Source organism: Drosophila guanche, unplaced genomic scaffold (assembly GCF_900245975.1).
Source record: "Drosophila guanche unplaced genomic scaffold, DGUA_6, whole genome shotgun sequence".
NCBI classification, from domain to species: Eukaryota; Metazoa; Arthropoda; class Insecta; order Diptera; family Drosophilidae; genus Drosophila; species Drosophila guanche.
The window spans coordinates 1662076-1686835 of record NW_022995750.1 but is presented as its reverse complement, the minus strand read 5'-3'; the positions used below and the strand labels follow the sequence as shown (position 1 = coordinate 1686835).

The 24760-nt window shown below is 47.1% G+C and overlaps 10 protein-coding genes across 16 annotated transcripts; 3 read left to right on the top strand and 7 right to left on the bottom strand.

The window, feature by feature from the left end:
- The first annotated feature begins 64 nt into the window (after positions 1-64).
- LOC117585932 (2-oxoisovalerate dehydrogenase subunit alpha, mitochondrial) lies at positions 65-1778 on the top strand. The gene is made up of 4 exons (XM_034275697.1): positions 65-222; positions 290-824; positions 885-1050; positions 1111-1778. The coding sequence occupies exons 1-4, from the start codon at positions 154-156 to the stop codon at positions 1658-1660; spliced, it is 1320 nt and encodes a 439-aa protein (XP_034131588.1). The 5' UTR covers positions 65-153; the 3' UTR covers positions 1661-1778.
- A 30-nt stretch (positions 1779-1808) lies between these two features.
- On the bottom strand, positions 1809-3640 carry LOC117585933 (AP-1 complex subunit mu-1). Its single transcript, XM_034275698.1, has 2 exons — positions 2583-3640; positions 1809-2521 (listed from the first exon to the last, which is right to left on the bottom strand). The coding sequence occupies exons 1-2, from the start codon at positions 3402-3404 to the stop codon at positions 2063-2065; spliced, it is 1281 nt and encodes a 426-aa protein (XP_034131589.1). The 5' UTR covers positions 3405-3640; the 3' UTR covers positions 1809-2062.
- A 42-nt stretch (positions 3641-3682) lies between these two features.
- Positions 3683-5576, top strand: LOC117585934 (methyl-CpG-binding domain protein 2). Of its 2 annotated transcripts, XM_034275700.1 has the most exons (3): positions 3683-3972; positions 4233-4604; positions 4951-5576. In XM_034275700.1, exons 1-3 carry the CDS (start codon positions 3788-3790, stop codon positions 5438-5440), a joined length of 1047 nt encoding a protein of 348 aa, XP_034131591.1. In that variant the 5' UTR covers positions 3683-3787; the 3' UTR covers positions 5441-5576. The 2 variants fall into 2 exon arrangements, with proteins under 2 accessions (XP_034131591.1, XP_034131592.1); XM_034275701.1 differs by lacking the exon at positions 4233-4604 and having other exon boundaries at positions 3688-3972.
- A 241-nt stretch (positions 5577-5817) lies between these two features.
- On the bottom strand, positions 5818-7620 carry LOC117585935 (metaxin-1 homolog). Of its 2 annotated transcripts, none has more exons than XM_034275702.1 (5): positions 7412-7618; positions 7182-7328; positions 6736-7014; positions 6278-6673; positions 5818-6091 (listed from the first exon to the last, which is right to left on the bottom strand). In XM_034275702.1, the coding sequence occupies exons 1-5, from the start codon at positions 7496-7498 to the stop codon at positions 6017-6019; spliced, it is 984 nt and encodes a 327-aa protein (XP_034131593.1). In that variant the 5' UTR covers positions 7499-7618; the 3' UTR covers positions 5818-6016. The 2 variants fall into 2 exon arrangements, with proteins under 2 accessions (XP_034131593.1, XP_034131594.1); XM_034275703.1 differs by lacking the exon at positions 5818-6091 and adding an exon at positions 6146-6208 and having other exon boundaries at positions 7412-7620.
- Positions 7621-7938: 318 nt separating this feature from the next.
- On the top strand, positions 7939-8902 carry LOC117586250 (U6 snRNA phosphodiesterase). 2 transcript variants are annotated; one of them, XM_034276189.1, is made up of 3 exons: positions 7939-8081; positions 8135-8482; positions 8544-8901. In XM_034276189.1, exons 1-3 carry the CDS (start codon positions 7999-8001, stop codon positions 8878-8880), a joined length of 768 nt encoding a protein of 255 aa, XP_034132080.1. In that variant the 5' UTR covers positions 7939-7998; the 3' UTR covers positions 8881-8901. The 2 variants fall into 2 exon arrangements, with proteins under 2 accessions (XP_034132080.1, XP_034132081.1); XM_034276190.1 differs by having other exon boundaries at positions 7967-8081; positions 8155-8482; positions 8544-8902.
- LOC117586251 (dynein regulatory complex protein 11) lies at positions 8845-11634 on the bottom strand. The gene is made up of 5 exons (XM_034276192.1): positions 11376-11634; positions 10317-11317; positions 9351-10259; positions 9122-9292; positions 8845-9067 (listed from the first exon to the last, which is right to left on the bottom strand). The coding sequence occupies exons 1-5, from the start codon at positions 11613-11615 to the stop codon at positions 8893-8895; spliced, it is 2496 nt and encodes an 831-aa protein (XP_034132083.1). The 5' UTR covers positions 11616-11634; the 3' UTR covers positions 8845-8892.
- A 51-nt stretch (positions 11635-11685) lies between these two features.
- Positions 11686-13768, bottom strand: LOC117586249 (vacuolar protein sorting-associated protein 45). Its single transcript, XM_034276188.1, has 3 exons — positions 13613-13768; positions 13343-13541; positions 11686-13276 (listed from the first exon to the last, which is right to left on the bottom strand). The coding sequence occupies exons 1-3, from the start codon at positions 13703-13705 to the stop codon at positions 11844-11846; spliced, it is 1725 nt and encodes a 574-aa protein (XP_034132079.1). The 5' UTR covers positions 13706-13768; the 3' UTR covers positions 11686-11843.
- A 659-nt stretch (positions 13769-14427) lies between these two features.
- On the bottom strand, positions 14428-15669 carry LOC117585973 (mitochondrial pyruvate carrier 2-like). The gene is made up of 3 exons (XM_034275782.1): positions 15323-15669; positions 15224-15264; positions 14428-14753 (listed from the first exon to the last, which is right to left on the bottom strand). Exons 1-3 carry the CDS (start codon positions 15462-15464, stop codon positions 14490-14492), a joined length of 447 nt encoding a protein of 148 aa, XP_034131673.1. The 5' UTR covers positions 15465-15669; the 3' UTR covers positions 14428-14489.
- Positions 15670-16191: 522 nt separating this feature from the next.
- On the bottom strand, positions 16192-23361 carry LOC117586273 (importin subunit alpha-4). Of its 4 annotated transcripts, none has more exons than XM_034276221.1 (6): positions 23227-23361; positions 22766-22920; positions 22317-22697; positions 21401-22231; positions 21159-21335; positions 20511-21085 (listed from the first exon to the last, which is right to left on the bottom strand). In XM_034276221.1, the coding sequence occupies exons 2-6, from the start codon at positions 22823-22825 to the stop codon at positions 20990-20992; spliced, it is 1545 nt and encodes a 514-aa protein (XP_034132112.1). In that variant the 5' UTR covers positions 22826-22920; positions 23227-23361; the 3' UTR covers positions 20511-20989. The 4 variants fall into 4 exon arrangements, with proteins under 4 accessions (XP_034132114.1, XP_034132115.1, XP_034132112.1 ...); XM_034276222.1 differs by having other exon boundaries at positions 22766-22837; positions 23226-23331; XM_034276223.1 differs by lacking the exons at positions 20511-21085; positions 21159-21335 and adding an exon at positions 16192-16959 and having other exon boundaries at positions 22172-22231.
- LOC117586274 (mitochondrial pyruvate carrier 2) lies at positions 17587-18890 on the bottom strand. Its single transcript, XM_034276226.1, has 3 exons — positions 18597-18890; positions 18486-18526; positions 17587-18203 (listed from the first exon to the last, which is right to left on the bottom strand). The coding sequence occupies exons 1-3, from the start codon at positions 18769-18771 to the stop codon at positions 17943-17945; spliced, it is 477 nt and encodes a 158-aa protein (XP_034132117.1). The 5' UTR covers positions 18772-18890; the 3' UTR covers positions 17587-17942.
- Positions 23362-24760: the final 1399 nt, after the last annotated feature.

Here is a 24760-nt window from a genome sequence, read left to right as displayed (position 1 = left end):
TTTTTTTAAATTAGCTTTTTTTACCATACAGTATTGGCAACCCTGACACGTGTTGTTATTGTGTGTCTTCTATTGCGTAATCAGCTGGACCCGCTGAGTATTCTACTCTTTGTAACCTGTTGCATTTATTAACTTTAGATACTTATTCGTACCATGTCATTCCTGCGCAAATCAGTCAAACTGTTGCATGCAGCGGGGAGGCGGCAGCAAAATCTCAAAGCGGTCAGTATTTCGATGCATGTCAGCGATCGGCGATCGGCGATCTGTAAATTCTTCCTTCGATCTTCAGGTTGTTGGTTCCACATTGCCGCAGCAGCGGAATTACAGCTCAGAGTCGTCAAATGATTACGCCAATTTCCCGGGAGCCAAGGCGCCGTTTGTCAGTAAGCTGAAGCTGAATATGCCAGAGGACTATGCGCCCATTCCCATCTACCGCGTCATGGATCAGGATGGCTTCATTGCCGATGACACACAAGATCCTCAGCTTGGTCGGGATGTGGTGGAGAAGATGTTCCGCGACATGTTACTGTTGAATACCATGGACAAGATCCTGTATGAATCGCAGCGCCAGGGACGCATATCCTTCTACATGACCAATTTTGGGGAGGAGGCCTCCCACATTGGCAGTGCGGCCGCCCTGGAGATGAGGGATCTCATCTATGGCCAGTATCGCGAGGCGGGTGTGCTGGTATGGCGTGGCTTTCGAATTGATCAGTTCATCGATCAGTGCTACGGCAACGTCGATGACTTGGGTCGTGGCAAGCAAATGCCCGTCCATTATGGCTCCAAAGAGCTCAACTTTGTCACCATCTCCAGTCCGCTGTGTACGTATCTAATTCTAAACGATCCCAGGCAATGTTGTAGCTTTATTTAATGCTTTACAGCCACTCAAATGCCACAGGCTGTGGGCGCTGCCTATGCGATGAAGATGCGACCGAACAACGACGCCTGTGTGGTCTGCTACTTTGGCGAGGGCGCAGCTTCGGAGGGAGATGCTCATGCGGCTTTCAATTTCGCTGCCACACTGAGTTGCCCCGTGATTCTGTTCTGGTGAGTGGGTCAGGAAACGATTAGAACAAAAAGATCATCCACTAACTTGGACCTCTGCAGTCGCAACAATGGCTTTGCCATTTCGACGCCCTCCTACGAGCAATACCGCGGCGACGGCATTGCTGGTCGTGGTCCCATGGGCTATGGCATCGCCACCATTCGCGTAGATGGCACCGATGTCTTTGCCGTGTACAATGCCATGAAGGTGGCGCGCGAGTATGTGCTGCGTGAGAACAAGCCGGTGGTGTTTGAGGCCTTGGCCTACCGCGTGGGACATCACTCCACCTCGGACGACAGTACAGCATACCGTTCAGCAGATGAGATCGAGGTTTGGAACTCCGTCGAGCATCCGATCTCGAAGCTAAAGCGCTACATGGTGCACAAGGGCTGGTTCGACGAGGCCGAGGAAACGGCATACATCAAGGAGGTGCGCACGAAGGTGCTCAAGCAGATTGCCGTGTCCGAGAAGAAGCTGAAGCCTAACTGGAAGGAGATGTTCGAGGGCGTATACGCCGAGATGCCGCAGCATTTGGTGGAGCAGCAGCGCGAGCTGCAGCAGCACATAGAGGCGCACAAGGATAGCTATCCTCTGAAGGACTTTAAGCAGTAAAACTGCCAAACGAAATGAAAACCGAGAGACTCCAACGAAAGTGCATTTATTATGATTAAGAACTAAGCGTTTTAGATAAATTCTGTGTTTTTGTGTATGGGTTAAACCCAAAGTCCCACAGTTTTTGTTACTTGGGGAAGTGCAGGTGTTACGAAAAGGTGTTAAAATTTATTAGCTTTGATTTTACATACAATATACATATACTGAAAAAACAATACAAAATACAAATACACAAATATATAATTTTTTGTTTACTTAAAGCAACGCATAACTCGGCGGCTGGCTGGTGAAGGTGTAGGAAGCTATCTATCTAAGGACTACGAAAACAAAAGGACATGTCTCTTGCGTGAAGCTGCTTGGCTGGAATGCTGGATGCTGTGGGTAGTGATGGATGTTGCCCGCTCAGTTCGTGCGCAGCTGATAGTCCCCGTTCTGCGTTATGTATCGCACCCAGGGCAGCGCCTGGTAGCCGCTCTTCTCGATGATCTTCAGATAGCGCACCTGTATGCCCGATGTCGTGAAGTAGGGTATCTCGAAGCGCACCTGTATCGGCGGCTTGCCCTCCATATTCTCCTCACTCTCCACACTGGGCAGACCGAAGTGGGCGCGCATCAGATACTCCTTGCCGCCCGGGAACGATTTCACAGTCCAAATAATGGCATTCTGTTCGGGCGCGTACTTGCAGCTGCCAATGGTCGTCTTGAACTTCGGGGAATCCGCATCGGCTGGCACGGGTATAACGATTTCCACATTGTTGGCCGTTGATCTGCGCTTAAACTGAGATTTCGCCTTGATCATGTACTCCACCCGGGAGTGGGCGTGTCGCTCAATAACCGACTCAATCCATATCAGAGGTTTGACCTGTTTAGAGTGAGGATTGGGTTTAGTTTCCATCGAGTCTAGATAGTCTAACAAGACTTACATGCGTGTTAAGGCGATAGGACATCAGCTCGAATTCTCCATCGGGGGGAATGAAGGAGATTGTGCGATCGTTTTCGAAACGCGAGAGACGCACACACTGATGGAACTTGACATCCTCCAGCTCCACGGACTTGGATTTGCCACGGCCCGTGCTCTCGAACAGAACCTTGTCGTTGAGGCCCAGCCGCAGCTCGGGCATGCCCGACAGATAGACACGCATTTTAATGGCGCCCACAATCTCGCTGCGCAGCACATTGCCATTGGCATTGGCCAGCAGGTTGACGGACTCGATCACATCGAGGAATACTTCATTTTTGCGATACTTGATGCCCTCTGATCGCCAGGAGACGGCATTTGTGACGGCCACAGGGATGCGGGGCTGCAGTTCCAGCTTGTGGCCCTCCTGCGTTATGTACTCCTGCAGTATCTTTGAGTCGGTGGTCTGTGGATAGCCAAAGTCGATGAGCTCATCGAGCAGCTCGTAGATGATCACAAAGTTGTCCCGTATCGACTCCTCCTCCAGCTCCTTGAAGTACTCGACAAAGACCTGTGCAATTTTGTGCAGAAATACAAAGACCAGGGCTATGTTGACATTCTTATTGCGCGGCGTCGTCGACACAATGTACAGGTTGTTCGTCTTGATGTATGCGAACGTTGTCTCTGCCGTCTGTAGGATGGGCGTGATCAGTCCCTCCTCCTCGCGCTCCATCAGCAGCGGCATGAATTTATCTATGACGGCCATGTCGATGTTGTCACCGCGATAATTTCGAGATATCAACACCTTGCCCTTTACGTCCAAAACGAATATGGCCGAAGAAGACATCTCGCCCAGCAGCTGCCACTTGTCCCAAATATGAGTAGTTTTGAGTACGTTGCCTAGTCCGTGGGATTCGCGTGTGGGCGGCAACTGTTGCAGACTCTTGGCGGATTGTCGGTGGAGTGTGTGTGGTGTGTGGTGCGTGAAGTTTCCTTACATATTCCAATTCCAGCAACCAAAATGAAAATTCAGAAATTTCTTACGTCGCCTACGTCTGCTTCTTTCTTCTTCTTCAGCTGCAAGTTATCGATTGCAGGGAGGGCACTCCAGTGTTGAGTCATCCCTTTGCTTGGGGATGCAACGTTATGCAGCACTACAAATACAAATCGAAATAGTTTTTCCAGACGCCTGCCATTTAAAGAAATTGTTAGTTATTTAGTTGCTAGAGCATGCAGATGAATCCAAGTGTTACGATTGAACGCAAACGCGTCGACTGCAGTGTCCTGCCCAAGGGCTGGCAACGGGATGAGGGCCGAAAGTCGGGCAGCAGCAGCAGTAGCACTAGCGCTACCACCACCACCACGACCAGCGGCAGCAACAACAACAACAATAAAGTGGATGTTTTTTACTACAGGTAAAGGAAGCTGCGTGCGGTGCGGTAAAATCCCCATCTCCAGACAGGCGGACACATAGCTCCCTCCCTGCACGTTGTAAATCTCGGAATATACGTTTAATCACTCTCACTACTTTTCTGTTATTACATTCGCATACACACACACACAACACACAAAACACCAAAAATACACGCACACGCCTATGCATACACACACACACACGATCTACCCCACACCACTCACCACCACCACCCACAACTGTGTCCGTCCTCAAAAACAGTCAAACAGGAAAAAGAGTTGAAGGAAAACAGCAGCAGGGGGGCGAGGTTTTTGACATTGGAAGCTTTGATTTCCAGTCCGGGAAGCTGCAGCAGCGCCAGCTGCCCTCACCATCGATCTCGCTGTATCGCTGCAGCGCCATGCCTCTGCCAATTGGTGCCGGCGGCGCTGGAGCTGGAGCTTCACTTAAACGGAAATATGCCAGGGCTCAGGCAAACAGCAGCGTTGGCGGCACAACAGCAGCATCCACGCCATCGACAGCTACCGCAGCAGCAGCGGCAGCAGCACAACCAACAACAGCAGGCTCATCATCCTCCACCGCGGGTGGCGGAACGTCCAGCAATCTGCGCCAGCAACAGCAGATGGAACTCAGGTAGAGCCAAGTGGATGTGGACGGAGGAGAGTACTTGGCTCCTAGCTCGTGCATGCGCAACAGTGTCCCGTAGCCCGTAGCCGTTGTCCAGGCCGCAAAGTCTACAGCAAGAACAATTTGAGTTCGAAAGCATTCGAAACCAAAAACCAAGAAAAATAATACATAATTGGCATTTGATCGCTGTAACTCTGTGCCACCTGTGCCATAATAGTTAATAGTTCTCTTAATCGTAATCTGCATGTTTCTTTCACATTACGTTTACTTTTTTTGTGTGCTGTTTGTGTATTTTATGTTGTTGCTTTCTGTAGACATTTCCTTAATAATAATCCCTTGGAATCGTTTACAGTCGAGCCCTGCGCACAGATGTCTCGCTGGTGCCGCCCATACGACAGACTGCCTCCATATTTAAGCAACCGGTGACGGCGATTGGAAACCACAGCCAGGATCCCAGCAAGGTGAAGCACGATGCCAAGCATGGGGCCCAGGAGAAGCCCAAACAGTTGTTTTGGGAGAAGAGGCTGGAGCGACTGCGCGCTTGTCACGACAATGGCGAGGAGCTGGACGATATATCACTGCCCAAGACCATTCGCACTGTCGGCCCAAATGTCAACGAACAGACAGTCCTGCAGTCGGTAGCCACAGCCCTGCACATGCTCAATGCGGGTGTGCATGGCCAGAGCTCGACCAAGGCCGAACTCACCAAAAATGCGATGGCATTCATGAACCCCGAACAGCCGCTCATGCATGCAGTCATAATTTCCGAGGAGGACATACGCAAGCAGGAGGATCGCGTTGGTGTGGCGCGTCGAAAGCTACAGGATGCACTCAAGACATGAGTGCACAGCCCATCCATCATCTACCAATTCAATTGTAGAATCTACCAACATCTCTATTTATCATATTGACGACCTTTTTCGAAATTTACATTTAAGCCTTAGCGTGTAATAAAACTCAACCAATAATAACACCGAAGATGGAGATGGAGTGGCTGGGCTTACAAAAAATAAACTGACGGTGGGCAGGGCTCTCCTTAGCATTCTTACAACATAAATATACTACCATTCAGCAACGATTTAGACATTCAGATGTTTATTGTTTGCAATCCAATAAAGGTATCAGCAGTATTAGCTATCAGCCATGCTCTCTATTCCGCTGTAATGTGACGACTTCAAAATGCTATATTAGACAGACAGTTTAAAAACGAATTCGAACATTCTTCGCATGTACATAGATAAAGGTATAGGTACACACATATGTATATATAAAGTATAGTTTACTTATATATTATATCTTCATTTGATGTTGGACATTTTCTTGTTTGTGCTTCTTTCCCTTTATACACTTTATTAATATAGAGATACTATATGCATATATGCATGTACATATAACACTACATGGAGAGCAGCATTATCCTATTCTAGGCCCTCCTCCGCATCATCATCGTCGTAGTCTATGCCATCGTAGTCCGTTGAGGAGCGCGTTGTTAGCTGCAAAAAGTGGGGGAGAAAAAAGCAAATCAAACTGAGAATTTTGGGTGCACTTAATTTTGTTGTTGTTTGAATTTAGTAGAATTTCTGAAGCCAAATGAAAAGCCTGACCCAAAACTAACGAAAGCGTTCAGTAAAGGATTAAACATTTAGGATCTATGCCACAATAAAAAGGGGTGCCCCCACCTGGTTGTATATACCGCGACACGCCGCAAACGCGCACATGGCCAACAGTGCGCCGACACCCGCCACGATCTTTGTACTGCAGTCAGACTCGAGGAGTTTATGCTCCGAATGCGCCAGATGTGAGTCTGTGCCGTTCGAGGCCTTTGTGAGTTTGGTGGAGCTGTAGCCCTCGTCGCGGAAGATGTCCTTGGTGATGCGATTGATGAAATTCACCAGATTCTGACACGCTTTGATGTGAGCCTGCAGCGGATTGTTGGGCAGTGTTATCTTGAAGATTATGGCCAAATAGCTGTATACGATCGCATCGAATTCGCTGTAGGTGTCACCGAAAAACCACACCTTGCGGCCCAGCTTGCGAGAGAGCAGATTGACGCACTTTTTGGCATTCAAAACTAGCTGAAAGTATCAACAAAAGTAGGGTAAAGCAACAAGTTAACAGGCCACAAGAGCCCACATACATATTCCGACTCGTGCTTATCCAGCTTATCGTTCACATCGAAGCTGGCCATGACCTGGAGCACATCGCATGCCTCGCGCTGATACGTGGAGGGATAGTAAAAGTTGAATGGGAATGGCGTTCGCTTGGCATACAGCCCACGGGTGGTTTTGTCAAAGTTGAATGGTTCTCCGTACAGGAAGTAGTGGTAGTAGCCATGCAGATTGGTAAACACCCAGTTGGCATATGTGGCCGACAAATGCTTTTGTTTGGTGTTTAAGTGCGCATCAATCGGGTAACCCTATAAGACAGATGGGAAGCAAGGAGCAAATATAAATTCAAAATCCATTCATTCGATACGCCAGCCATACGCCGCTCTACACTGTACTTATAAATAGATCCGACAGTTTGTTCACCCGGCATTGTTTTATGGTCATTTGTTTTTGTTTCTGTTCAGTGTGCACTCACCTCAAGATCCAGCACGCGCTTTATTTGAGTGTAGCCCACAAATTTGTCATTGCCAATCTGCAGATAGGGCAACTTTCCGGCACCAGAACGCAGGGGATTCGCATTCGTTTCCACGTCCATGGGACAGCGGGTGAATCGCAGAAGACACTGCGACACAAATGGCAAGAATTTGATTCATTGATAGCGATAATAAGCGTGCTGTGGTCGCGATATGATGCAACTGAACCTACCAGGGCACGTAAACATTCAAAATCAATTGTCGGCAGACCCCACTCCCCCTTGTACACGTGCAGCATGGCGCCTAGTTGTATATCCATCGGTGTTCTGGTCACTGGTTTGTACTTTTGATATTCTATAAATTTCTAACTGTTCACTTGCATGGTAATGCACAAATATTTGAAAATCAAAAAATATATGCCAAACTTTTTGGCCCGAATCCAGTGTGACCGCGGAATCATCGATAAAATATACCGTCAGACCCTCGGACTTATACCGAAATACCCTGTCGTTTTCAAATATACTGTAAATATACCGTCAATCTTTAAACATTTTCCTTGATTTTGATGTTCTATTTAATATTACTAACTAGTTAGGTGTTTCCGCGATAAAACTATAATTTTCTCCAATTTATCAATCAATTATTCACAAGATTGGCTGGTTTTCATGACATATTTTTGTTGTGAATGTTTACAAATAAGTTTAAAACCAAAAAAAATATTTGACGAGTCTGAGACTGGTCTTTTACAGAAAGAGTAGGCGGCCATTACTGCGTTCCAGCGGCACATTTTTTTTGTTTTGATTTCTATTTAACTATATTATGGCTCTGGTAAACTATGAAGGCAGTAGCAGTTCCAGTTCAGAAGACGACACACCAAATCTGATCATAAAGGCGTTAAAAAGGTAATGGTAGCTACAGGACATTACCGTAGATTTCTACATTTCAACCGCCAAAGACCGGCTGCTCTGCCCACAGCTGCCGCCCTTTTGGGTCCCAAGAAGCAAAAACCTGTGGACGAGGATGCCGATGAAGTGGTAGATGATCCCGCTCTGCATGGCGGACGTATCCGAAGCTTCAAGCACGAGCGTGGCAACTGGGCCACTTATGTGTATGTGCCGGCATTTGCGTGCGCCGAGCAGCTGGAGGAGTTCCAAGAGGAGGCCATTGCCTGCCTGGCACCCGCAGTGGAAATGCAAGCCAACGAGCCACTGCATCTGAGTCTCAGCCGAACTGTGGTGCTGCAATATCATCAGATCGATGAGTTTTCACGATCCTTGCAGTTCGCACTGAACAGCACCACGGGGTAAGTGCTGGAACCTTTTAGAGCTGTTCAAAATAAAACTAATTTGGATACTCATGATCAGCTTTGCTAGCACTCTTCGCGGCCTCAAGATCTACACGAATGTGGAGCGCTCGCGCACCTTTCTGGCCGTTCAGCTGGACGGAGCCTTCAACGAGAAAATGCTCTCAATCCTGCAGCCCATTGACAAGGTAATGCACGACTATCGCCTGCAGAAGTTCTATGCCCCGCCCTCGTTTCATGTGAGCCTGCTCTGGTGTGTGGGCGACCACGAGGAAGTGCTAAACAGCAAGCTAAAGCAGCTGCGAGAGCTCCTCGAGGATCAGGACACACTCCAGCTGTCTGTCAATGAAATACACTGCAAGTGTGGTAAAAAAGATTTTACTTATAAACTGAAATAGAGTCTGAGTCAATCAGTTGATGCCTTTCTTTTTGTTGCCATTCCCCTGCTTGGCCGCCTGGGCCTGCTCCTCTATGAGCCGCTCCTCTTCCAGCTCCAGAAAACGCTGCCGACGTCGACCCAGTGGGGTCTTGGACCACCAGGACTCAAAGGCTTCCTCCTCTTCGCGATAAACGGGATCCCGAGTGCTGCAACAACAACAAACAAATTGTATTCCGAAATGATTATTTTCGTGCACCCACCACAGCACATTGATGAGCTCTGCATTGGTCAGCGGTTGGGTGCGCAGCTGCAGCTTGCGCTTGCATGTCATCACCTCCTTGAGGCAGGCATCGATGGCGCCAATGGTATAGCCATCGGATATCTTGGCCATGGCACTGGTGTCCAGATTGGAGACACCGCCAGAATAGTCACTGTAAAGGATAGAAGATGCAGCGAAAACTAATCCTAAGCTGGGATCTGTATTCTCACTGTAGCAACGTTTTCCAGGCATGCGACATGGCGCCATAGTCGGGTCGGGGAATGTAAATGAAACGATTGTACACCGACTGGAGCATCTTTTGATCTGCCTCCCAGGGCAGATTGGAGGTGCCCACAAAGATGACCCGATCCTCGGGTGCAATGTTCTTGATCAACTTGGGCAAATCCTTCTTGAGGCGCTTGGGATCCGTGCGATCCGTTTTGGGTATCTTCTTCATAAACGGCCGCTCCGCATCGCCCATGTAAATGACGGCGGGCTGCAGCAGTCGGGAGACCTTCACCACCAAATGGATGAGCATGATGAGACCCGACTTGCCCGGATATTTACCCACAATATTGGCGGGCGTAAGGTCGAAGAGCACAGCGCCCACCTCCGTGCAAATGGCATAGAGCAGAGCCTTCTTCCCGGACCCCCGTGGACCGGCTAGCAGTATGGAGCGTATTAGCGGTGTGCAATTGTGAATTGCATCCGAGCCGAGTGGCAGGATGCAGTACTCCGTGAGGATCTGTCGTATATCGCCGGGCGATGGATTCGTGCCGTTGCGAGCTGTCAGCGCCTTGTCGCCCAGAAATTGCTTCAACTTGAGCTCCGGATACTTGCGGATAATGCCATTGGTGACCAGCTCCTCGTACAGCGACTCTGTGGTGCGGTCGGGCGTGAGATCCTTCTCCTTTTTCTTCTTGTTCTTCTTGCCCGAGCGACGCGTCTTCTTGCTGCTCTTCTTGATCTTCTTGCCCACGGCCGTCTGCAGCAGTTCAATCTCCTGCCGCATCACATCGTCGACAGCGCGCCTGAACTCGAGCTCCACCTCCTGGTACTTGTCGCTGTAGATCATGTCTTCGTAGGCAGCCTGGCTCAGCACACCCGCCTCGTCCTTGTCGCGCCAGGTATCGTTGAAACTGTGGAATAGATGGGTGGCGGTATAGACATGACTTTTCTCTGGTGTTTCCGCTTACAGATCAATCTCCGTGCGAATGTCGGGCAGGCAGATGGATGGTGCCGGCTGGAAGCTCACATCCTCCTCCTGATTCTCATTCACATTGAGATCGCCGCTGCGAGCCGGCGACTTGGACTTGTCCTTGGTCTTGCGCGACTCCTTGGAGGATCGCGCAGAGGAGCGGCTGTGCTCGCTCTCGGTGCCCGGTCGGCTGAAGATGTGCAAGGAGCCGCCTTGGTCTTCGGTGGGAAAGTCCGGCAGCTTGCCCGTCTTCTCGTAGCAATCCTTAATCCAGGCGCGAATCTCGTCGGCAATGTCCTCCTTCATGCTGGCCCCGTGCTTCTGTCGTATCTCCTCCTGAACGAGCCGCTGTCGCGTTTCGAACTGCTCCGCATAGACGACCTGTGCCTCGTGGCGCTTCTCGTTGCGCTGCAGCTTCTCCAGCTTCTCGGCGCGTTGCTTGAGCACCGCTGCTGGGGGCGGGAGCATGCCAATCAGAATCATCTCCTCCATCTTGCGGCGACGCGTTATCCTGCGTGCCGTGTGGCCACGCCACATCTTCTGTATCTTCATGGCTGCCAGGAGGCCCGAATCGCTGCGCTCCTTCTCGGTGCGCTCCTCCGACTTGCCCTTCTCCTTGAGGATGCGTATCTCCTTCATGAAGTGCGCGCGCAGTCGGCCCTGGCGTGCCCGCTCGTGCATTTGGAGCATGCGTATGGCCTCGATCTCCGTTGTGACCGTCTCCTCCAGCTCGTGCTCCTCCAGCCAGCCCAGCTTCACGAGTATCTCCTGCATGGTGCGCTTGCGAAACTCTAGCTCCTGCTGCCGCTCGCGCAGGAAGTATCGCGGCACGCGCAGCTCCGTCTCCATGGGCGTGAGGCGCAGGCGATCCACCACTGCATCGTTGTAGCTAAACTCCATGAGATCAATGTTCACCAGATCGTGCTTCAGTTCAATGACACGCCCCAGGCAGGCATCCAGCAGCTTGCGCACCAATTGCCGCTTCTGCGGCTGGATCATCTATGGATGGGGGAATGAGGTCATGAGGTCTGTTTCTGGACTCTCGATGTATACTTGCATTGTCATAGACATCCTCCAGGCGATTGCACAGGCAAATGTAACGCAAATAGAACTCGTAGAGACTCGACTGCAGCAGGGCCTTGGCATCGGCATCGGCTGCCACCGAGCCCACAGCTGCATTCATGGTGGCCACCGTTGTCTCCACATCCTGATGCTGACGCTCATAGTCAATGGTGGACAGCAGCTCGCATTCATGCTGCGACTGATGCCAGATGTCATTGAAGTACGTGCTGGACATGCTGAAGATTCAACGGAAAATGAAGGAAATGCATGGACGTTGCCATGGGACCCATTAAAACTGCTTCACATATAGAAGTTATAATACATTTTGGCCCTCCAGTACGTTGCCTGGAGATACATAAGCTTAAGTTGGGGTATGGGGGAAGGAATAGTACAATGGATTACACAATTAATAAATAGTTAACAATATTTATATAGGTAGTTGCTCCGCTCTCTCTAGCTATCCCTAGATATTGTCCGTGGAACAATACTTAATCATGGATTTTGTGTGCTTAAATTGTATGCCATTCGTGGCTGTTAACACTTCATTGATGAAGCTCTGCGAATTGTGTATGGTGGTGCCGCCCAGTATAATCTTGTAGCCAGAATTGTTCAATTGATGCACGGCCAGAGCCTCTTCGTAGGTGGCACCGCCAATGATGAACACCACCAGCTCTTGGGGCGGTCGTCGGAATGGCACTAGTTCGGAATTGATGGCCGGAAAGACGGGATCCAGCTCGCGTCCCTTGAATATATCCTCAAGCGTTTCCTTTAGCAGCGGGGTGTGCTGTGTAAAGACATTCTCCACACCCTTTAGGCCCTTAATCAGATTTCTAGTTAGCTTGACGGCATCGGTGATCCGCACCATGTTGAAGAGATCTCCCTGACGCACATGATTGCCGGCATACTCGATCAGAGCGGGCACAATCTGGGCTCGTCCGCCGCGCGACTTGATGATCTGCAGCAGGCTGGAGGTGTCGCAATTGGCATGACGCTCATAGCGCAGCGCATAGAGGGCCACCAACTTGAGGGCATCCTCGATGGTGACCCGTTCGTCGGCAATCAGCTTCTTGATGCGCTGCAGCTGTGCCGAGTGCTCCGCCTTGCAGGCAATCTCCTGCTCCAGCTCCGACACCTCGAACAAGTTTCGCTTATTGCTCAGCCCCGACAGCTCGCCAATGATGCACAGATGCTTCTGCACCGTGCCCGACATTTTCTTGAACTGCGGATACGACTCGATGAAGTTCTTCATGTCCGCTATGCTCTCGACCTTCTTCTGGTCGTTGGCCTTGCGCTGGAATTCCTCCATCAGCGTCTTGATGGTGGCTCCAATCTCGCCGTAGTTCGCGTACATATTTGTGCCGTAGAATTCATCCTGATCGCCGGACAAGACCAGCTCCTTGAAGTCCTTGGGCACATTGGGGCGGTCCGAGAGATCAACGCGATTGTTCTTGATCTGCAGAAGCTCATGGACCATGGCCTGGTAGGTCCACTGATGCAGCAGCGGCGTCACCGGATCATCCCGTCGATCCAGCACCAGCAGCAAAGGCGGCGCAGACCCATCCATGTTTGAACGGAAATCAAACAGTGTTGAATCCTTGGTGATTTGCTCGTAGATCATCTTGGCCAGCAGCTGCGCGGCCTGGGAGCCCGCGCGGTATCGTATCACTGGATTCAGCTTGAGGGACAGCAGGACAGCTGTGATGCCCTGCATGCTGCGTGTCAGTGCGTCCGGCAGCCAGTTTAGATTCGCCATGCAATTGGGCATGTTGAGCGAGAACAGATTGGGATTGACGCACAAATAATCCGCGTAGAGTTCTTTCACTTCCCTCACCGACTCCGATTCGTCGCATTCAGCCAGGTACTTGATGTCCGTGCGTGGTATAATGTTGCTAAAGTCTATAAAGAATGTGCGTGTTAGTGCGGTAGCTCGTATTATCAGTCGCTTGTTGATTATTCACTCACAAATGTAGTAGGCGCTGTATTTGGGGTTGCGTAGCTCATTGGCCAACAGCTGGATGTTCTGCTTGGTGGGGCGGATGAACACAATGCACTTAAGGTACTTCAGCCTCTCGTTGGAGCGTCCAGAGTCGAGGCGTTCAAACAGGTAAACCTCCCGCTGCAGCATATCCGACTGGCTGAAGGCCATGGAAATAATACTTGTCTGCAACAGATGTGATATGGATTTATAAATGGGTATGCTCTTGGGTATGGGTATTGATTGATATCGCTCACCGTCTCCTTGTCCAGCAGGATAATTTTCATGCCCGGCCCAGACTCTGCGCACATCTTTTCAATGTACAACTTTATGCCGCTTATTAAATTCATGGTTTGTTCGTTAATTATAGTCGAAAATCAGCAGAAATTAGGGTGACTGCCAGTGTGACCGCGAAAACTTCGATAAAGGATACCACACGACCCACAAAAATATATGCCAAAATATACCTTCCCATTTTTAGAATATACCGTAAATCTAAAATCTTTTTTCTCGACTTTGATGTTCTATCTAATATTACTAGCTAATTAGGATTCTCAGCGCTATAACTATAATTTTATCCAATTTTATCTTGAGTATAGAGGGGCCACGACCACAGACTTGACTCCACACTAAACACCCCCTACCACACACATGCGACACTCACCCGGGCTATTAGAATTCCCCCCACTTAGAAGAAGGGGGTATGCTACTCATTACCCCCCAGAGCAATTCCATATTTCATTCTAGATAATCAGGATAGCAGAGTGTCCATGAGTCCAGGCCATGAAGTGCACGATTACTTAGGGATTTCGGTATACATTAGATATAAAATGTCTTTAAGAATAAAATAAGGTACATTTTCAATCTTATTTATTTTTTTTAAACATTTTTTTGGTAGTTCATAATATATGAATAATAAATAACAGCACAAAAACGTACAAAATTTAACTTGAACTTGGCGCATTGTTTAGGCGAAAACGGTCACCCTGCTATATTTTCGCAGTCAGTTCGATGACAATAATCGATATTATGATATTTCATTTTTCCGCCATAAACAAATTCAAAAACATGATTAGACTAGAGAATTACTTTATATAATTGTTGTGTTTAAATTGGCCTATGATAACTTATGTTCTACTGCTGCATAATAGCTGGCTTCTCCGCTGCTGCCTTCTGCAGCTTGGACTGCTCAAACTTGTAGTTGCAGGCGCGTCCCAGTTGGAAAAGCTGCGTCAGACTCACAAATAAATTGACAGCAAATAGACTATAGTTCTTTGGTATGATGACCAGTGCATAGCGCGTCCAAATGAGATTCGTTGCACCTAGGGCAAGGCAGCCATTCGGGGAAATAGTATCCGCGGGTCGTGTCAGATCACTCAGTCCAGCGATGACCAAGCCCTGGGGTGGAAACAACAAGCAACAAAACAGCAAATACAATTTAAAGATTATAATCATTATACAACTGAAAGTAATCTATGTTCCCATTGACTGCAAATCTTTATGGGATGGGATGTTTTAAAAAGCTCTCTCTACAAAATTAAAAATTCCACCAGAAATTCGCCAAATCATTCAACTTTGAGTTATCAAAAGTGGCGCGTGTGGGTCGGTCTCTCCCGTTCTCTATAGGTGGTAGCCACAATTCTCAGAGAGCGAGACAAATGCGCATTTATCGCGGCGCTGAATTCTGAACAGGTTGGTTGTCCCCGACATAAACAAATAATAATAAAACACAAATATATGGTAGCAGCAGAAGCGCTCGCTCCCTCGCTCGCCCACAGATTTGTTTATCAATTTTGTTGCGATAATGAAAATGGCTAAACCAAAGGACGCAGCTGTCAATGTTATGTAACCTGCTGATATTCACTTACCCACTTGACGATCGGTGCCCAAAAGAATATCGTCTTTGGGCCTAAGCGAAGGAGAATCAGTGAAGAATTACATTTATTTTCTGATTCTTGGCCACTCACCTGCCGGATGCATCCACAGGGGACGCATTTTGTGGGGCACAAACTTATCACAGACTCCAATCAAGCCATTATACACCTTGGAGTGGAGTCCCAGTCCCTTAGCCACCGAGGCAAGGGCTGCAGCTGGAGGCTTTGGTGGCATTCTATTTCTAAGGCTTCGTTCTGAATGTCCAACCTCTCCAGACGACTGCCGGAAGAAACTAAAGTGCGATAATGAATATTGAGCACAGATGATTCGCGCTCTTCTAATCAAGTTTCTATTAATTGATTAGAAGTGTTTTAGTCTAGTAATAATAATAGATTGGACCGTGATCAAGTGCTGGAGAGCAGACCCAAGTGGATCTGTGAAAACGAAACTCTCAGCGACAACTGAGCTTTTTCTGTCAAGTCTGGGCTCGGTCCGACCCTATGTTCCATGTTTTAGTAGTTTTATTAGCTTGATTCTGTTATCAGCAGCTTTTTCATTTCCCTGCTATAAACATGTGTACATACTTATATTTGGTATGTAAAGCCACATGTTTGTGCACGGGCGGCTATCAGAAGCCGTTTGGATAGCCATCTGTCATCAGCTCTCTCTAGAGCACATGTGCAAATATGTAAAGATAGTGTGTGGATGGGAATACGAGTATATCCTTCACTATAGACAGTCGAAGAAATGATCTAGAGCTCTACATTTAACGCTAAATCCGTTGATCTGTTGCAATCTTAAAAGGGGAAACCCGTTGACAAAGTCTGGCTGTATATTTGAACTTGGATAAGTTTTACAATTATCTGTTGGTGTGCTGAAAGTGAATTCTTTTTGTTTTGTTGATGTTGATGTTTGGATTTCTGTGTTTGTGTTGGGTTGCTGCTGCTGCTGCTGCTGTTGTCTTCGGGTTTAGATATTAGCCATTAGAAATTCGGTCCACGATTTCGGCAGCCATATTTTCCATAACATTTAATTCAAATCGCACAAACTCCATAATAGAAATCTCGTTAAACCTAGAAACCTCTGTGCGGAGCATCTCTAAGGAGTCGCTTTCGAGATTCTCAATGATCTGTGGCACAAGTTCCGGGTCGATGATGCTCTGCACTTGTGACTGGTTGCCGCCGACTATGTTCGAGAGGAACCAGACCGCATCCTTTCGCATGGACATCTCGGGGTGCGAGATCAGTGGTGGAATGTAGGAGAGGGTCCCCAAGTTGAGCACCATCTGCGTCTGCTCATCCGATCCAGTCACAATATTGCCTAAAGCAAGCAGAGCGGCTTTCAGTACCTTGACCTCGCTATGGCCCAACAAGGGTACCAGCTTGGGCACCACACCGCTCTCAATCACCATTTGCATCTGCTCGTTTCCGCCGTCGGTCAGATAGCTAATCGCCCAGACCGTGTCCACCAAGATTTTCGTGTAAGTGTGATCGATGAGCACATTGAGTGCGGGCAGGATTTCGTGAATGGTGGCGGCTGGAGGGGGTGGATCCTTGTTGCGGCACAAGTTCACGATCACCCAGGTGACATTGCGCAAGAAGTAAATGGGTATATCGGGCTTAATGAAGGACAGCAGCGGCTGGACCACGCCGTGCTTGATGACAAAGTCGCGCAACATGGGTCCGTCGCCGATGATATTACCCAGGGCCCACACGGCCTGTTCGCACACATTCGCATCAGGAGAGTTGAGAAGTTTGATGAGCAATGGCACAGCGCCTGCACCAACGAGCTGTGAAAATACCCAATGCACACGAATAGATTAGGACTTTCGTCCATTGAGTTGTCCTCCTTACCTGATCGACTTGATCTGATGTGCCGGAAGCAATGTTGACAAGGGCCCAGGCAGCCTCAAACTGCAGCATTGTGTGATTGTGATTATTCAGACACTCGACCAAAACGGGCAACATATCAGACTGAATAACGTCGGAGATGTTTGTATTCCCTTCCGAGCATAGCACTTTGCGAACTGCCTTGACGGCGGCTAACTGAAGTTCGGGCTTGTTCGAATCCCTTGCAATCTCCTTTAGTTGAATAAGGCCATCGAATACCCTGTTCTTGTCTATTATCAATGTAATCGACATTTTGCAGCTTTAACCTTGCTGGATTGTGTTTTCTCAACTCGAAAACAATTTCATGAGACGTCCCAAGTCTGCTTTTTTGTTGGCAAGTCAAAGCCCTTTAGATTTATTGTGTCAAATGTCGAGTTGCAATTCTAAAACTATCGATATCTTATCGACTGCACACTGCACGGCTGATGCTGTTACATCTATATTCTTTCCCAGTAATAAGTCATTCGTTTCACTATTTTCTACAGTCTTACAGTGTATTGGTTTATTTGTTGAAGATCACAAAATGTCCAATAATTAATGCTCGTATCAATAAAAAAAATAAACTATACGATACGCGAAGCCTCCACATTTACAACTTAATTAGTACGAATCACGTTCCGTTCATAAGGCAAACTCCATAAATAATTTTGGTCAGCTAAAATCAAAGAAACTGCACGTGGTAGGGTAGAACCGCATCCCATACACTCTCTTCAGTTCCTTTCGTTGACGATGTGCGTTGTGGTATTGGTTTGTACATTACACAAAATATATGTATAGGGGCGTCGATAAGGGGTATGGATAGCACCAATTCGATGGATATTCTTTATTTCTTGAGAGCGGGCTTCTCTTCCTGCGCCTTCTTCAGCTTCTCTTGCTCATTTTGATAGTAGAAGGCGCGTCCCAGCTGCACCATCTGCGTGAGGCCAACAAAGAGATTCACGGCGAACAGACTGTAGTTCTTGGGTATGATCACCAGCGAGTAGCGGGACCAGACGATGCCCGTGGCCGCCAAGGCAGCGCATGCGGAGACAGAAATTGAATCCGCTGGCCTTGCCAAATCACTCAGTCCAGCCGCAACAAGGCCCTAAAAGCAGAGCGAGGAGAGAAGAGTACAGAGATGTTAACAGTTAACCCACAGTACAGAGTCACAAACACGCACGCACACACAAGCACACATTTACAGTTATCAATCGCGTCCGGGCAGGTTGCTCGGAGTAATCAAATAATTTCGTTTAATGGTACCTGCGCACAGATTTCTCTATGGTCGCGGGATTTCAATGTGTGTGCGATAATGAAAATTAGCGAAGGTCGTGCGCCGTCTGTCCCCCAGTTATGTAATAGACTGGGGGGAACTGCCAACACTCACCCACTTGAAGACGGGCGCCCAGAAGAAGATCGTTTTGGGACCTGGAACGGAATGAACACTCGGTCAACAATCACCAAAGAAAGTAATGGACGCGATGGGACGCCGACTCACCAGCTGCGTGCATCCACAGGGGACGCATCTTGGCGGGCACAAACTTGTCGCAGGCTCCAATCAGTCCATTGTACACCTTGGAGTGGAGACCCTTTCCAGCGGAGGCAGCAGCTGCTGGCGCTGGTGGCGGTTTTGGCGCGGGTGTGGGGGGCTGTTGAACGGCTGTCGACGACATTATGTTTCGGACTTGAGCGAAAAAATTCAACGCGCTGTGAGTGTGAGCAAAAATATGGCGGAGACAGACAGACAAGACACCTCCAACCGGACTGAACAGCAGTGAGAATATAAAATCTAGTAGGAAACTACGAACAACAAAAGCCTCGAAGCAGCTCTGACCACGCGCATTGGTGGAGAGTGAGGCATGAGAGAATGAGAGAAGCTCTCCCCCGAAACCCAAACCAGCACAGCTGAGAGCGATAAACATTTACATATTCGTGTTAGACACTCTCTCGACTTTCTATAAATGTGCTAAAATCATTTATTAGCCATATATAGTATATTATATACATATACAGATAAAGAAATTAACTAGTTTGGGGAAACGAGTATTTCTTGCTTAATTTCAGCAGGTTGCTTCACTCAAACATCCTTGACCTTGACTTTCACATTGGGGTGTGGTGTGGGGAGTGTGCCAATTTCCGCAGCAGCGTCATACGGAAGCAAAAAGTTTCCTTTCCGTAATAAATGCAATGAATTCTAAAAATAGCATTTGTATTTCAAAACATCACGTGACGATAGCCATCGCCGGGGCTATCGATACTTTCGGGCTTTTCCATGGTAAAAGCTTATCTCTTATTGATCAATTTTAGCAGTTTAAAAAGTGATTATTGATTTTACAAGAATATTAAAGAAATTTTTAAAATAAATGCAGCCTTTTTAGAATTATTGCATCTCTTCTGGGGCTTATCGTTGCGTAAAAAGTATCGGTATGACTGAAAAATCATGGATGGACCTTTCATCGATACTATCGTGAGTAATAATTATGAGTGCAGTTCAAAAGAAGGCGCGCATTGCAAATGATTCTTGGAAAAATAACTTCTTACATTTACTAGAGAAATAACTCCTTTGTTTTAAACCGGTTTTAAAGCAATCAGTTAGTGGAGTGGCTTTCCAAATCCGTTTTAATTGTTGTATTTTCTTCCACAGTACTGTGATGTATGTACGTGTATGCATGGAGTGTGCTTGTGTGTTATATTTGCACACATTTCCACGTATGGAAAGCTTTTTTCCTCCGCACACTGCTTAAAAAACACTTCGCCAGCTGCCTACTGCTGCGCAATAATGCCGAAACGTGCTCAAGTGACTCACAAATGTAAATAAATGGTAATTCATGATAATGAGCCAGCTACTCGGCAGACACCTGGTAAGCTGTTTTCCGTCACTTGAACGAAATCATTGCCAGAAGAGCAATATTTTTTTCTTTTTAATACCTGGTATTTTAAAATTATAAGGGGTATGTCAGCTGCAAGAACGCGTTTCCAAACCTTAAATATATGTATGTATGGACATAAACAGCACCCAGCTAATCTGATTATATTTAAAAAATTTCATTTACCATATGAATTTGGATCATTCTTTTAGGCAGAATGAAAGAATTCCTTGCCACACGCTCACTCTCGCTCAAGTGAGCGATATAAACAGCTCATATGATTGCATATACAAACTGATTACCGGGTGGAACGGCTAACAACGCCTCGACAGGTTTTTTGTTTTTTTTTATCGTTTTCATTAGTTAGAAATGTATACATATGTAATTTCAATTACAAATCAAAGGCGTACATAATATTAAATTATTCCATATAAATCAAATAGTTCTACAATTTAAGCTTTTTCGTTTTGTATGTCATTCCTGTGTGGGTGTATTGGGAAAGCAATTCGGTGTGGCTTGCCCCCGTTCACTATACAAATCGAATTATGTTTTCTGGCGATCCGCATGCACATTTATTTAGATGTTTTTTATAATTTTCTTAACACAGAATTGAGAGAAGCTAAAACTGATGACAAGAGTACGTCTATATACGGCTATGCTCTTTTGCATGTTTTCTCTTGGAGCCGTTACTGCTGCTGCTGGCTGAATAATACACTTGTTTGGGTTTTTGGCTGCTGCTGCTGCTGGCAGATGGTGCAATCGTTTTTGGGCTGGGATTGGTTGGTTTTGAGTGTTGTTGAAAATAAATGTATTGCTATTATTATTATGTGAAGTGGTTTTTTTTGCTGCTCCTTTAATTTTATACACAAGCCTAATGTGTAAGTAAATGTAAGTTTTAGCACATTTCGCCAAAAATTCTGTCTGTCTGTTGCACGCGTGTGTTTAACTACCGCCTTACTGCCGATGCCGTTGCCGCTTTTGCTGTTGCTGCTCTGTTTTCTGGTTTTGGTTTCTCTGTGGATCCTTAAAAGTTGAATGAGTTCATTGGTAGCTTGTCAGCATTCGGATCAAAGTTGTATTGTGTGCCATCGGATGTGGGGGCCATGTTTGTTTGTTCGCCCTGTGAGGAAACAAAAATAAACAGCAATCAGAATAAAGTCATTTATTTGCTTATTGGGCGTCCAGTGACTCACCTCATCCGTGAAGTACTGATCGATGATTTCGTAAGCGAGTTTATAAATTTCCACATTCTCGTGGCTCTGCAGACGCTCAATCTTGGCCAGACCCTCGCACTCCTCAATAAAGTTGGCCACCGTCTCCACATGTGAGTCGGCCATTTTGAGCATATTGTTTAATCCATCAAGCACAACCTGGAAAAGACATGGGGTTACTCCTGGCAATAGACTTTACGAAGGGAAAGAAGGATCTTTCTTACATTGATAACTTGCGTATCCTGGCATGAGAGGAGATCACAGAACGGCGGAATGACACCCTCCTTGATCAGTGTGAAGACCTGTTCGCGGTTGCCGCTAATGGTCAGATTGCTGATAGCCCAGGCGGCCTCCTTCTGTGTCTGGAATTCACCCTTGCTCAGGTTCTCAATGATTTTGGGCAAGAGGCCCACATTGATGACGGCCTGCACTTGTGACTGGTTGCCGGCGGTGATGTTAGAGAGGAACCAGACAGCCTCCTTGCGTATCTTCTCCTTGGGATGGGAGAGCAGGACCGGGAAATAGGAGAGCGCCTCGTAGTTGAGCACCACCTGCGTCTGCTCATCCGATCCAGTCACAATATTGCCTACAGCACGCAGAGCGGCTGTCTGTACCTTGACCTCGCTATTGCCCAACAAGGGTATCAGCTTGGGCACCACACCGCTCTCAATCACCATTTGTATCTGCTCGTTTCCGCCGTCGGTCAGATAGCTAATCGCCCAGACCGTGTCCACCAAGATGTTCGTGTCAGTGTGATGGATGAGCACATTGAGTGCGGGCAGGATTTCGTGAATGGTGGCGGCTGGAGGGGGTGGATCCTTGTTGCGGCACAAGTTCACGATCACCCAGGTGACATTGCGCAAGAAGGAAATGGGTATATCGGGCTTAATGAAGGACAGCAGCGGCTGGACCACGCCGTGCTTGATGACAAAGTCGCGCATCATGGGTCCGTCGCCGATGATATTACCCAGGGCCCACACAGCCTGTTCGCACACATTCGCAGCGGGAGAGTTGAGAAGTTGAAGGAAGAGCGGCACTGCACCTGCGGCAACGACCTGAAAAGCATCCACACATCCCCGCCCCAAGATTAGAACTGTCCTCTGGCGATCAGCGAGCCCTGTTTGGGGGTTTATTAGTTACCTGATTGGTTTGATCTGATGTGCCGGAAGCAATGTTGGTAAGAGCCCAGGCAGCCTCAAATTGGAGCATTGTGTGATTGTGATTTTTCAGACACTCGACCAGGATGGGCAATATGTGGCTTGCGATAAGATCGTTGATGGGTGGATTCTTGTCCGAGGATAGCAGCTTCCGGGCGGCCTGGACGGCGGCCAACTGTTGTTCTGGCTTGCTGGAGTCGGCTGCGGCATGTGCCAGCTTCTTCAGGTTAATGGGAGTGGGCAGCTGCTCATCCTCGTCTGTGTTCGAATCCAAGTTCGGGACATTGCGCCGCTTCAATATGGTCTCCTCGCGCTTGTTCTTCCTCAGTTCAACAGTCACCTCATTACGGCGGCGGCGCATCTCCTGAATAATTAAACAAATAAATATTTTAAAGCGTCTGGGGCGGAGGGGGTCTAGATGTTTCGACTTACTTCCTGATCCTTGCCTTTGTTTTTAAAGCTTTGTAAACGATTCTGCTCCAACGACGTCATTATGTCGGCTCTGTGTGTGTGTGAGTGTTCGAGTGATGGAAAATATTGTTTTAAAAATGCGTATACTAAACAATCAGATTGGTGGCGTCCACCTCCTGAGAGGCATTCAGTAATTTGTTTCAATTACAGAGGCGAAAAAAAAATTTAATCGCACGCACACATAAACACAAAGAACAAGGCGCAGGGGCACAGCAGCAGTGAAAAAATATATGTACGTCGTCGGTCCGCCCCACACAATCGAATCGACCAACACAATTGCACAGCACAGAGCAATACAAAGTCACAGCAATAGCAGCACGATGGCGTAGACGAAAAAAAGAAATGGCGAAAAAAGAGATGATATTTAGCTATGCATATCAGTAGTTCTGCCTTTAAACGTCACTTCAATGTGTTCCACTTACGTTTGCAGCTAAAATGAGGGGTTTTAAATACGACACTGGCACTTTTTCGCGTGTGAAAAAGTGATTTCGATTCTTCTATTCCTTTTATAAAAATTGAAATTCGTGACAGCGACGTACCTGAAGTTGGCTGCGGTTGGGAAGGGTGTGTATCGATATCTATCGAACGCTGGTGGGAAAAAGAGGGCCGCCAACTCAACTAAAAATTCGACCACCAAAATATATTTTTATTTTGACATTTTTACATATTTAAGATTAGTACTTATATCCGAAAAAGGGGCCGCTGGAAAAGACAGGTATATTTTATAATATATATATAATATATTATAATATATATAAATAAATATAAATATAAAATAATAAAATATAAATGAGACATTTTGGCGCACAAAAACTACTTTCCAGCAGTTGTGGGTATTGGTATATAATGTAGTATATTTCATACGTATTATGGCATTTTGCGGCAATTTCGCGTGCATTTATTTCATCAAGAGTGCTTGATTTCTGCTTATGTTTTAACCTTGTTTTGCAAACAAACCAAATAAGAGGAAGCCATGAAAACTAGTTAGTCTGGTTGGAAAACTTGCTGGTAATATTAAACAGAAGATTAAAGTTGATGAATGCTATTTAAGATGTACGGTATATTTACAGTATGTTTTGAAAATGAAAGGATATATTTGGGTATATTGCAGAGGGTCTATCGGTATATAATTCTGCGGTCACACTCTGGCCGTTAAGTCGCAGGAGGGGATTTTCCTGACCATCATGAAAAATTAAGATTCACAAATTCCTTTCTCCATTTCGCCGTTGCGGTCCTCCTTCCCCGGGGCCGGGGGATTAAAAGGTTGGCCCATCTTCGGGAGGCCAGCCGGTAAAATTTATCCCCTATGGGTTTTAAAAATATTTAATCTGGGATTCACTTCACTTTGGACTGGACTCACTTTTTATTTAGATTCGGGTAAAAGTCCTCAAGATTGTCAAGATTTTCTTGTTCCACGGTCACACACCAAAACGCTCTAACTCCATAAAGCACCTATATAATTAGGCCTCGTCGGTGGAAAGAAACTATAAGGAGGTCTCGTCGGCAAACATAAGCAGAACGAGCGAGTGAAAAGTGCGAGTGAAAGGGCTCTCGCTGTAAGTGTGAGGGCAACGACAATGGAGTGTGCTGATCAACCATTTGAAAGCAATGTGAAAAAACATAATTGTTACATAATTTAATTTTTAATAGTTTGCTTCATGATAGTAGTCTGTGTTTTGAAAAAATAAATGTCGTTCGCAACCAACCTTCCGCGTCGACAAGCAAACGTGCACTGACAATTGTGAAAAGCAGCGAGTAACTCTGCCACCGACGAGGCCTCCTTATATAGTTGCTTTATGCGTCCGACGATAGTCTTAGCCTTTGCAGACGTTGACTGACGTCACTAACCAAATAGTATAGTTATACTCTATATAGAGACACATAGGCAAACCGCACGTACAGTCACCCAATATTCATGGACAGTCGAGGCTGGCTTTTCTAACCTCCCCAGCCATA

Excerpts from the sequence above, each read along its gene's own strand:
- LOC117585932 (XM_034275697.1), top strand. The coding sequence starts at position 154 with ATGTCATTCCTGCGCAAATCAGTCAAACTGTTGCATGCAGCGGGGAGG. Across the intron at positions 825-884 it reads CACCATCTCCAGTCCGCTGT|CCACTCAAATGCCACAGGCT; the intron begins GTACGTATCTAA and ends AATGCTTTACAG. Across the intron at positions 1,051-1,110 it reads TGCCCCGTGATTCTGTTCTG|TCGCAACAATGGCTTTGCCA; the intron begins GTGAGTGGGTCA and ends GGACCTCTGCAG.
- LOC117585933 (XM_034275698.1), bottom strand. The coding sequence starts at position 3,404 with ATGTCTTCTTCGGCCATATTCGTTTTGGACGTAAAGGGCAAGGTGTTG. Across the intron at positions 2,522-2,582 it reads CCTATCGCCTTAACACGCAT|GTCAAACCTCTGATATGGAT; the intron begins GTAAGTCTTGTT and ends CACTCTAAACAG.
- LOC117585934 (XM_034275700.1), top strand. The coding sequence starts at position 3,788 with ATGCAGATGAATCCAAGTGTTACGATTGAACGCAAACGCGTCGACTGC. Across the intron at positions 3,973-4,232 it reads GTGGATGTTTTTTACTACAG|TCAAACAGGAAAAAGAGTTG; the intron begins GTAAAGGAAGCT and ends CCTCAAAAACAG. Across the intron at positions 4,605-4,950 it reads CAACAGCAGATGGAACTCAG|TCGAGCCCTGCGCACAGATG; the intron begins GTAGAGCCAAGT and ends AATCGTTTACAG.
- LOC117585935 (XM_034275702.1), bottom strand. The coding sequence starts at position 7,498 with ATGGATATACAACTAGGCGCCATGCTGCACGTGTACAAGGGGGAGTGG. Across the intron at positions 7,329-7,411 it reads TTGAATGTTTACGTGCCCTG|TGTCTTCTGCGATTCACCCG; the intron begins GTAGGTTCAGTT and ends TTTGTGTCGCAG. Across the intron at positions 7,015-7,181 it reads AGCGCGTGCTGGATCTTGAG|GGTTACCCGATTGATGCGCA; the intron begins GTGAGTGCACAC and ends TCTGTCTTATAG.
- LOC117586250 (XM_034276189.1), top strand. The coding sequence starts at position 7,999 with ATGGCTCTGGTAAACTATGAAGGCAGTAGCAGTTCCAGTTCAGAAGAC. Across the intron at positions 8,082-8,134 it reads ATCATAAAGGCGTTAAAAAG|ACCGGCTGCTCTGCCCACAG; the intron begins GTAATGGTAGCT and ends CAACCGCCAAAG. Across the intron at positions 8,483-8,543 it reads GCACTGAACAGCACCACGGG|CTTTGCTAGCACTCTTCGCG; the intron begins GTAAGTGCTGGA and ends ACTCATGATCAG.
- LOC117586251 (XM_034276192.1), bottom strand. The coding sequence starts at position 11,615 with ATGTCCAGCACGTACTTCAATGACATCTGGCATCAGTCGCAGCATGAA. Across the intron at positions 10,260-10,316 it reads ATTCGCACGGAGATTGATCT|TTTCAACGATACCTGGCGCG; the intron begins GTAAGCGGAAAC and ends TCTATTCCACAG. Across the intron at positions 9,068-9,121 it reads GAGCTCATCAATGTGCTGTG|CACTCGGGATCCCGTTTATC; the intron begins GTGGGTGCACGA and ends TTGTTGTTGCAG.
- LOC117586249 (XM_034276188.1), bottom strand. The coding sequence starts at position 13,705 with ATGAATTTAATAAGCGGCATAAAGTTGTACATTGAAAAGATGTGCGCA. Across the intron at positions 13,542-13,612 it reads TCCTGCTGGACAAGGAGACG|ACAAGTATTATTTCCATGGC; the intron begins GTGAGCGATATC and ends CATCTGTTGCAG. Across the intron at positions 13,277-13,342 it reads ATACAGCGCCTACTACATTT|ACTTTAGCAACATTATACCA; the intron begins GTGAGTGAATAA and ends CATTCTTTATAG.
- LOC117585973 (XM_034275782.1), bottom strand. The coding sequence starts at position 15,464 with ATGCCACCAAAGCCTCCAGCTGCAGCCCTTGCCTCGGTGGCTAAGGGA. Across the intron at positions 15,265-15,322 it reads CCTGTGGATGCATCCGGCAG|GCCCAAAGACGATATTCTTT; the intron begins GTGAGTGGCCAA and ends TCCTTCGCTTAG. Across the intron at positions 14,754-15,223 it reads GGGCACCGATCGTCAAGTGG|GGCTTGGTCATCGCTGGACT; the intron begins GTAAGTGAATAT and ends TTTCCACCCCAG.
- LOC117586274 (XM_034276226.1), bottom strand. The coding sequence starts at position 18,771 with ATGTCGTCGACAGCCGTTCAACAGCCCCCCACACCCGCGCCAAAACCG. Across the intron at positions 18,527-18,596 it reads CCTGTGGATGCACGCAGCTG|GTCCCAAAACGATCTTCTTC; the intron begins GTGAGTCGGCGT and ends ATTCCGTTCCAG. Across the intron at positions 18,204-18,485 it reads GGGCGCCCGTCTTCAAGTGG|GGCCTTGTTGCGGCTGGACT; the intron begins GTGAGTGTTGGC and ends CTCTGCTTTTAG.
- LOC117586273 (XM_034276221.1), bottom strand. The coding sequence starts at position 22,825 with ATGACGTCGTTGGAGCAGAATCGTTTACAAAGCTTTAAAAACAAAGGC. Across the intron at positions 22,698-22,765 it reads ACAAAGGCAAGGATCAGGAA|GAGATGCGCCGCCGCCGTAA; the intron begins GTAAGTCGAAAC and ends TTAATTATTCAG. Across the intron at positions 22,232-22,316 it reads CATCAGATCAAACCAATCAG|GTCGTTGCCGCAGGTGCAGT; the intron begins GTAACTAATAAA and ends GATGCTTTTCAG.